The following is a 9,364-nucleotide window of genomic DNA, read 5'->3' as shown; positions in this document are numbered from 1 at the left end:
ATGCTTTCGGACTACACTGCAAAAGAACCCCCCACCCTACCTCTCGCCCTGCCTGCCGCGGACGCTTGACCACCCCTCCCCGGGACGCGAGAAATTTTCTCTAACGCCTCGCCTTCTAGAAACCCCCCCACGAATGATGCTGGCTTCGGCACGGTGGCTGGCCGCGCGCGCACATGTGTGTCCCGTGGGGCCGTGGACGTGTACGGTGCTTCGTACCGAGCAAGTCAGACTCCTCTCCCACACATCCGGCTCCGCCTCGCAACTCTGACCCGTCCCCCTCCTCCTCCTCCTCCTCCTCCTCCTCCATGTGCTGCACAGCCACGCGCCGCCTCCTCCAACCCCAACGGTTTCCCACACTCCACACCCCCCTACAAAACCCCCCCATCCCCCGCGTCTCTCTCCCCAACGCCACTCCGCGCCGCGCCTCGCAGAGCCCGGATATCCCGGTGGTGCAGTGCAGAGCGGCAGCGCCGCCCGGACTCCGAGGCATCGGAAGAAAGCACCGCCGCCCCGAGATTAGCACTGCGCCGCCGCCCTAGAGTGTGCTGTCGAGTCGGCGGGTTTTGCTTTTTTGGTTGTGGGGGTTGGGGTTGGGGCATTGGCGGAGATGGACGCGTCGGGGGAGATCCAGAAGGTGGCGAGCCTGCGGCTCGGGGGGAGCATGCGGAGGGACAGCGGGTCGATGTGGAGGAGAGGGGACGACGTGTTCTCGAGGTCGTCGAGGGAGGAGGACGACGAGGAGGCGCTGCGGTGGGCGGCGCTGGAGAAGCTGCCCACGTACGACCGGGTGCGCCGCGCCATCCTGCCGCTCGGTGACGAGGACGGCGCCGGGGACGGGGACGCGGCGGCGGGAGGAGGAGGGAAAGGGGTCGTGGACGTGCTCGGGCTCGGCCCGCGGGAGCGGCGGGCGCTGATCGAGCGGCTCGTTCGCGTCGCCGACGAGGACAACGAGAGGTTCCTGCTCAAGCTCAAGGACCGCGTCGACCGGTGCGTGCTGGCCTTCCGCTTCGCTTTCTACCTGTCGTTGCGCTTTGCTCTTTGCCTGCTAGGTGTTTTGATCTGACGAGTTCTGCGCTTGCGCTTGCGTGCGTGTGCTTTGTGCTGTGCCAGTGTAGGGATCGACATGCCGACGATCGAGGTGCGGTTCGAGCACCTGGAGGCCGAGGCGGAGGTCCGCGTCGGCAACAGCGGCCTCCCCACCGTCCTCAACTCCATCACAAACACGCTCGAGGAAGCCGGCAACGCGCTCGGCATTCTGCCCAACCGGAAGCAGACCATGCCCGTCCTCCACGACGTCAGCGGCATCATCAAGCCCCGCAGGTGAAGAGAATCCCACTCAACACACTCTCACATGTTGTTGTCACAAAAACAAGGGTTCTAGAGCAGCAATGTTTATCTCGTGTTGGAGACTGGATTAACTACCAGTTTATAGTACTGTATTAATTAATCAGGTTCTGTTAGAATTCGATTTCTTCGCCTTCTTCCACCTCACGTTCTTTTCGTTTCTCCAGGATGACTCTTCTGCTAGGCCCACCGGGGTCAGGGAAGACCACCTTGCTGCTCGCGTTGGCCGGACGGCTCGGCAAAGACCTCAAGGTTCGTTCGTCTACAACAACTTCTTGCAATAATTCCAGATGCTTCCAAGAAACAAACCTGTATTATGTCCCACTGTATTATAGGCGTAGTGTTTCCGCGTCTCATCTTTAGGATAGTGGAGTGGTACATACGAAAATGGGTTAGCCAAAAAAAACAGAGCACTTTATGTGGGAAAAAAAAAAGAGTTCGATAGATGCGGATTACTGGGCGTACACATGTTGAGTAACGAGTCGCAATTGCAGGCTTCAGGCAAAGTGACCTACAATGGGCACGGCATGGAGGAATTTGTGCCAGAGAGGACGGCAGCTTACATCAGCCAGCACGACCTGCACATAGGAGAGATGACCGTCAGGGAGACACTTGCCTTCTCCGCACGTTGCCAGGGTGTTGGCAGTCGCTTTGGTACGATTCTCAGCTTTTTCCTGCTGGCTGATTCTGCGGGATTGCATGGTTGGAACTTGGAGGGGCGTGCTAAACCAAGTTTTCCTTTTTGTTGTTTTGTCAGATATGTTGACCGAGCTGTCAAGGCGAGAGAAGGCAGCGAATATTAAGCCTGATGCTGATATCGATGCATTCATGAAGGCAAGGATCTACGATTCCGGAAGAAAATCAACAGGATTTTGGTGTCCTGTTACGTTTTTTAAATTTCAGAAATGCAAACTAACTATTAATTTGCTTGTCAACTTGTTTAGGCGGTCGCGATGGGTGGACAGGAGGCAAACGTGATCACTGACTATATACTGAAGGTACAACCTTTAAGCTAGTAGTGAGTAATCTGGGGTAAAATTACCCAAGGATGTGTTGCTGATTCCATTGGGTTGTTATTTGTTGCAGATATTAGGATTAGAGATGTGCGCTGACACGATGGTTGGGGATGAGATGCTGAGGGGTATCTCGGGTGGTCAGAGAAAACGCGTTACGACCGGTAAGAAAAGAACTCTACCACCATTTCAGAAATAAGACAAACGACTATTATCAATGAACAATAATGTGAATTGATGTGTCCTGTAGGTGAGATGCTGGTTGGGCCAGCCAGGGCGCTCTTCATGGACGAGATTTCGACTGGGCTTGATAGCTCCACCACATTCCAGATAGTGAATTCGCTTAGGCAGTCTGTCCACATCCTCGGTGGCACAGCTGTTATCTCCCTGCTGCAGCCGGCACCTGAGACTTACAACTTATTCGATGATATTATCCTCCTCTCAGATGGTCAGATTGTGTACCAGGGCCCCCGGGAGGATGTGCTTGAGTTCTTTGAGTCCATGGGGTTCAAGTGCCCTGAAAGGAAGGGTGTTGCCGACTTCTTGCAAGAAGTATGTACATTATCGCTATGATTTTTGTATGAACGCATAAATTACAGTTTTTGATAACATTTGCCCCTGCAAATGCTGAGCAGGTGACTTCTAAGAAAGATCAAAGGCAGTACTGGGCAAGCCATGACAGGCCCTACAGGTTTGTGCCGGTTAAGGAATTTGCGACTGCATTCCAGTCGTTCCACACAGGGAGAGCTATAATAAACGAACTCGCTGTTCCATATGATAAGAGCAAGAGCCATCCTGCTGCTCTAGCTACCACAAGGTATGGCGCAAGTGGCAAGGAGCTTCTGAAGGCAAATATCGACAGAGAGATTCTCCTCATGAAGAGGAACTCTTTCGTCTACATGTTCAGAACCTTCCAGGTAACTGGCACTACTTCAAACAAAAGGAGCTGTTACTACGTAAGTATATCAATAGCAGCATGACTGACTCCATGGTGTTTTGTCACTACAGTTGATGTTGGTGTCAATCATTGCAATGACATTATTCTTCCGTACGAAAATGAAACGTGATTCTGTGACCAGTGGGGGCATCTACATGGGCGCACTCTTCTTTGGTGTGCTTATGATCATGTTCAATGGCTTCTCAGAACTTGCACTCACCGTCTTTAAGTTGCCTGTTTTCTTCAAGCAGAGGGATCTTCTTTTTTATCCAGCTTGGTCGTACACTATACCCTCATGGATCCTCAAGATCCCAGTCACGTTTATTGAGGTTGGTGGGTATGTGTTCTTAACATACTATGTCATTGGGTTTGACCCAAATGTTGGCAGGTGAGATTTATTGAGAAAATAATCAGCTAGAGTATTTTATCACAGTGCTGTTCTGCAATGTTCTTACAGTATTTGTTTTTGTTTGCCTCAGCTTCTTCAAGCAATATTTGCTCATGTTAGCAATCAATCAGATGGCAGGATCACTTTTCCGATTCATTGGTGGGGCGGCGAGGAATATGATTGTCGCAAACGTCTTTGCATCATTTATGCTGCTAATTTTTATGGTATTGGGTGGATTTATTCTAGCAAGAGGTAAATGATCACCGTTATCTTTCTGAATAGTGCATGGTATGCAACTTTATCCAAAGCTAAGTGTTCAATTGCGTTTGACTGCAGAGCAAGTGAAGAAATGGTGGATCTGGGGCTACTGGATATCCCCAATGATGTACGCCCAGAATGCCATCTCAGTTAATGAACTCCTGGGGCACAGCTGGGACAAAATCTTGAGTAGCTCTACCTCCAACGAGACCCTTGGTGTGCAGGTCCTCAAGTCCCGTGGGGTATTCCCTGAAGCTAAGTGGTATTGGATTGGGTTCGGTGCAATGCTCGGCTTCACCCTCCTTTTCAATGCTCTCTTCACCCTTGCTCTTACATACCTTAGGCGTGAGTATACCTCAAGAACTGATTTGCTCTTTTTATTAGAATTGACTATATTCAAACATGAGAATTGGCTATTTCCAAACATGAGATGATTTCATCCTTTGGTTTACAGCATATGGAAATTCCCGTCCATCGGTATCAGAGGAGGAGATGACTGAGAAGCGTGCCAACCTGAATGGTGAGGTTTGGCATGACAATCACTTATCATCTGGAAGTACTCGTCGGCCAATAGGAAATGATGCCGAAAATGATTCAACGATTGTCAATGATGATTCTGGCGTTACACAAAGGGGGATGGTTCTCCCATTTACTCCGCTTTCACTTGCCTTTGACAATGTCAGATACTCAGTTGACATGCCACAGGTAAAATATATAGAAAACAACTCCCATCAAATCAAGCGTGGATCACTGGTTATCATTTTCTAACTTTTGGCATCAAATTCATTTCAGGAAATGAAAGCACAAGGTGTAGCTGATGACCGGTTGGAGCTCCTCAAAGGTGTTAGTGGTTCATTCAGGCCAGGGGTGTTGACCGCACTAATGGGTGTCAGTGGTGCTGGCAAGACAACACTGATGGATGTATTAGCCGGGAGAAAGACTGGTGGGTACATTGAAGGAAGCATCAGCATTTCAGGATATCCAAAGAAACAAGAGACTTTTGCACGTGTATCAGGATACTGTGAGCAGAACGATATCCACTCACCTCAGGTCACAGTCTATGAGTCACTACTTTTCTCAGCATGGCTCCGTCTTCCTGAGGATGTAGATTCCAACACTAGAAAGGTTCGTCAAACAAAATTTTTGTTAGTCCTACCTATACTGGAATAGATACATAGTTGCTTACGTTTGTGTATGCAGATGTTCATTGAAGAGGTGATGGAGCTTGTGGAGCTCAAATCACTGAGAGATGCTTTGGTTGGGCTTCCTGGAGTGAATGGCCTGTCCACTGAGCAGAGAAAGAGGCTAACAATTGCAGTGGAGCTCGTTGCAAACCCTTCGATTATATTCATGGACGAACCAACCTCAGGGCTTGATGCACGAGCAGCTGCAATTGTGATGAGAACAGTGAGGAACACTGTTAATACTGGTAGAACTGTGGTGTGCACAATTCATCAGCCTAGCATTGACATATTCGAAGCATTCGATGAGGTGAGTGATTCTACTTAGGAGATTTGTACCATTATCTCAGATAATTAGGATAAATTGTCAAAAATCCCAAAAATCAATTGATCATGGCTGTCTTTCTAAACTGCTTGGATGATTAGACTAATATAATATAATTTATCATTGCCTGCAGCTTTTCTTGATGAAGAGAGGTGGAGAAGAGATCTATGCTGGTCCATTAGGTCATCATTCTTCGGAGCTAATCAAGTATTTTGAGGTTGATATTACAAGATTTTATTTTACCTCAATGATATGTCTTCAAAATTAGTGAGTTAATCACATCTTTTTGTATCTTCCAGGGTATTTCAGGGGTCAACAAAATTAAAGATGGCTATAACCCAGCAACTTGGATGTTGGAAGTGACAACAATCGGTCAAGAGCAGGCACTTGGTGTTAATTTTAGTGATATATACAAGAAGTCTGAACTTTACCAGTGAGTAGCTTGCTTCCAATCCTAATGCTCAATCCATCTTTCTGCAAAGCATTTTTTGAAGTACGCCATGTAACATTGGTTGCTACCTTATTCAGGAGGAACAAGGCCTTGATAAAGGAACTGAGCGAACCAGCGCCTGGTTCAAGTGACCTGTATTTCCCTACCCAGTATTCTCAATCTTCTTTAACACAATGCATGGCTTGCTTGTGGAAGCAAAACCTGTCATACTGGAGGAACCCTCCTTACAATGCCGTTAGGTTCTTTTTCACTACCGTCATTGCTCTTCTCTTTGGTACCATCTTCTGGGACCTTGGCGGCAAAGTGTAAGTATATTATGCTGCATTTTATATGCAAAAGAAGAGGGCTTCCTTCAAAATCTTACTCGTTTCGTGCTTAATCCAGGACAAAGTCACAGGACTTGTTCAATGCCATGGGGTCAATGTACGCAGCGGTGCTTTTTATTGGTGTCATGAACTGTACATCTGTTCAGCCAGTGGTGGCTGTGGAGCGGACCGTCTTTTACCGTGAAAGGGCTGCTGGCATGTACTCGGCCTTCCCATACGCATTTGGCCAGGTGAATGATCCTCCTGAAGCTAATATATGAATACTGGTAGTTGCATCCTTGAGATACATATACTGATCAATTCTTCTTTCAGGTTGTCATTGAACTCCCATACACACTGGTTCAGGCTACTGTATATGGAATCATAGTGTACGCGATGATTGGGTTCGAGTGGACGGCTGCCAAATTCTTCTGGTACCTCTTCTTCATGGTCTTCACCCTCCTCTACTTCACATTCTATGGCATGATGGCGGTCGGCCTTACACCGAACTACCACATTGCTTCAATCGTCTCATCGGCATTCTACGCCATCTGGAATCTCTTCTCCGGTTTCGTCATCCCCCGACCTGTAAGTCTTGCACATCCCAATTGCCCCCCTTTCTTCCGTAATCGGTACTGTTTCAACACACTACAGTTGCTCATTTCTGTTTGGCCTGATGATCTTTCAGAGAGTTCCAATCTGGTGGAGATGGTACTGCTGGGCATGCCCTGTCGCCTGGACGCTGTACGGCCTCGTTGTTTCCCAGTTCGGCGACATCGAGACGCCCATGGAAGATGGCACCCCTGTGAAGGTCTTCGTGGAGAACTACTTCGGCTTCAAGCACAGCTGGTTGGGGTGGGTGGCAACGGTGGTCGCCGCGTTCGCTCTGCTCTTCGCCTCCTTGTTCGGCTTCGCCATCATGAAGTTCAACTTCCAGAAGAGATGATGACGAAAAGGAGCATATTGTCCAACAAAAAAAAAAGATTAATTACATTCATTGAGTTGCAAACACTAGCTGGAATTTGTGTATATCGGTGGAGCTGACGAAAATTTGTCTCCACTAGTAGTATATTGTAAATCATACAGGATTTTAAACCTTTAGATTGTATACTGTTACACCTAGTAATTTTGTTATTAGTATGAGTAACTCACCTGGGCGAATTTTGATCGATTTAGATAAAGAACAGTTCTGTTATTTAATTCAATTTTACTTGTTAATTGTTTTTCCCAAGTTATCCTCAAGAACTACCCTGCCCTACATGATACTAGTGAAATAACCCGTCTGTTTCATACCACGGGACATTGCGATCTTTTTATAAAGTTAACCTTCTTTTAAAGTTATATTACGATTAGTAGACTTGAGGATGGGACTCACGCCATTCACCGCAAGTGGATAAGAATAAGTAGAAAGAAGACAGAATAATATTGTTTTATTCCTTATGGTCTACCATATACGTATCGATAGCTTATTACATGGACTGATATATAGACTACTCAAAGTAGTCATTAGGACTGATTTATAGGCTACTCAAAATATGTATGTTATTTTCCAGCTAAGGATGAAAGAAAATAAAAGATCATTTGATTTTGTATAACTAATTAGTGGTACAAACAATAAAGTTAGCTACAACAAAATTAAAAATGTATTTAGAAGGAGCAATTTTATACCAACCCTGTTTTTGATGTCTAATATATAGATTTTGCCCCTGTTTTTTTGATGGTTTTTATTTTTTTCCCGTAACTTTTGAATCGAAGCCACACTTTACCCTTCTTTTGGATGGACAGTACTTACGGTGTTAAGTCAGCGATAAAAGTACCTTTAGACTTATTAGAGATTTTCATTTTTATCTCTGTTTAGTTCACCAATTACATTTTTGCCCTCCATTCTTCATAGTAGCAGCACATTTCATTGATGTATACACGTACTACTGCTATTGGCTATCGCTTTTCAGCAACAATATAATCACACACCTAGTAGCCGTCGCCACTCTTGGTCCACGCGGCCACCGCTACTCTTCCCAACGCCGCCTCAACTCGTTGCCCCCTACAACCTCTGCCACTCCTAGCACCGCCTCCCATTCAAGCCCTTGCAGCCGCTACCTTTTTTTTCGACCACTATCACCACCTACATTTATTGTCGTCCCTCCCAGTCATCACCTATAGCCACCTGCAGTCGCTGTCACTCCTAGGTGCCGCCACCGCTTCCCCTCCCAGCCACCCCCTGATGACATCGCTTGCGATTGGTTCGGGATTGGTAGCCACCGCCATTCTTAGCTGTCGCCGCTTTCCCCCTAGCTGCCCCGATAAAATTACCTTTCAGCCTTACTCGGGATTTTTATTTTTATCGTTGTTTATTTCACCAATTACGTTTTGCCCTCCATTCTGCATCGAAGCAATACATTTCATTGATGTATATATGTACTACTGCTACTGCTATCGGCTATTGCTTTTCAGCGACACTACAATCACATACTTAGCAGCCGATGTCACTCCTCCCAACGCTGCCTCCCCTCATAGCCCTACCACCGCTGCCTCTCCTCAAACTCCCTGTAACCGCTATCTCGCCTTCCAACCGTCGTCGCTGCCTACACCTACCACCGTCCCTAGTCGTCACCCATAGCCCCATGCAGCCACCGTCACTCCTAGCTACCCCTACCGCTTCCCCATCCCAGGCACCCTCCTGGTGACGATGCTTGCGATTGGTTCGTTGATTGGGAGCCACCACCACCACTCCTAGCGCCACCTCCCCTCCCAGCATCGCTTTATATCCCAGCCGCCCCTCCCGACGATGACGTTCGCAGTCGGTTCAGGGATGGGGAAAATCGTTTTCCTTGTTCCCTCTCTCTCTCCACAATGGGGGCAAATCGGTCTTTCAATAATTTCTAAAATTACTATTTCACTTTTTGCATGTTTTTTAATTTCACTTTTTTCGAATCCACTAACTTCTATCAAAAAGAGGGGCAAACCGTGGCTTTAGTTCAAAAAATCAGGGGCAAAATTAATATTAGTCAACAAAATAGGAGTAAAACGAAATTGTCCCATTTTATAAAGTTGAAATGATGAACTTCTATAGATAAACTTTTTTTTTAAAATACACATTTGAGAAGTGTGCACGCAGAAGCCAAGAAAAATTCTGAGAATAACCAGCGGAAACTAGCACAA

The 9,364-nt window shown here is 47.0% G+C and overlaps 1 protein-coding gene across 1 annotated transcript; it reads left to right on the top strand.

Moving 5' to 3' along the window:
* Positions 1-520: 520 nt before the first annotated feature.
* Positions 521-7,437, top strand: LOC102705492 (ABC transporter G family member 36). Its single transcript, XM_006646021.3, has 21 exons — positions 521-987; positions 1,111-1,320; positions 1,512-1,596; positions 1,839-1,998; positions 2,102-2,178; positions 2,289-2,342; positions 2,431-2,521; positions 2,608-2,909; positions 2,993-3,274; positions 3,366-3,682; positions 3,774-3,934; positions 4,019-4,285; positions 4,395-4,645; positions 4,733-5,065; positions 5,141-5,431; positions 5,580-5,663; positions 5,746-5,879; positions 5,975-6,202; positions 6,282-6,453; positions 6,536-6,790; positions 6,891-7,437. Exons 1-21 carry the CDS (start codon positions 608-610, stop codon positions 7,146-7,148), a joined length of 4,392 nt encoding a protein of 1,463 aa, XP_006646084.2. The 5' UTR covers positions 521-607; the 3' UTR covers positions 7,149-7,437.
* Positions 7,438-9,364: the final 1,927 nt, after the last annotated feature.

This window comes from Oryza brachyantha, chromosome 1, assembly GCF_000231095.2.
Source record: "Oryza brachyantha chromosome 1, ObraRS2, whole genome shotgun sequence".
NCBI lineage: Eukaryota > Viridiplantae > Streptophyta > Magnoliopsida > Poales > Poaceae > Oryza > Oryza brachyantha.
The sequence above is the reverse complement of the archived record's forward strand: the minus strand, read 5'-3'. Positions and strand labels throughout refer to the sequence as shown.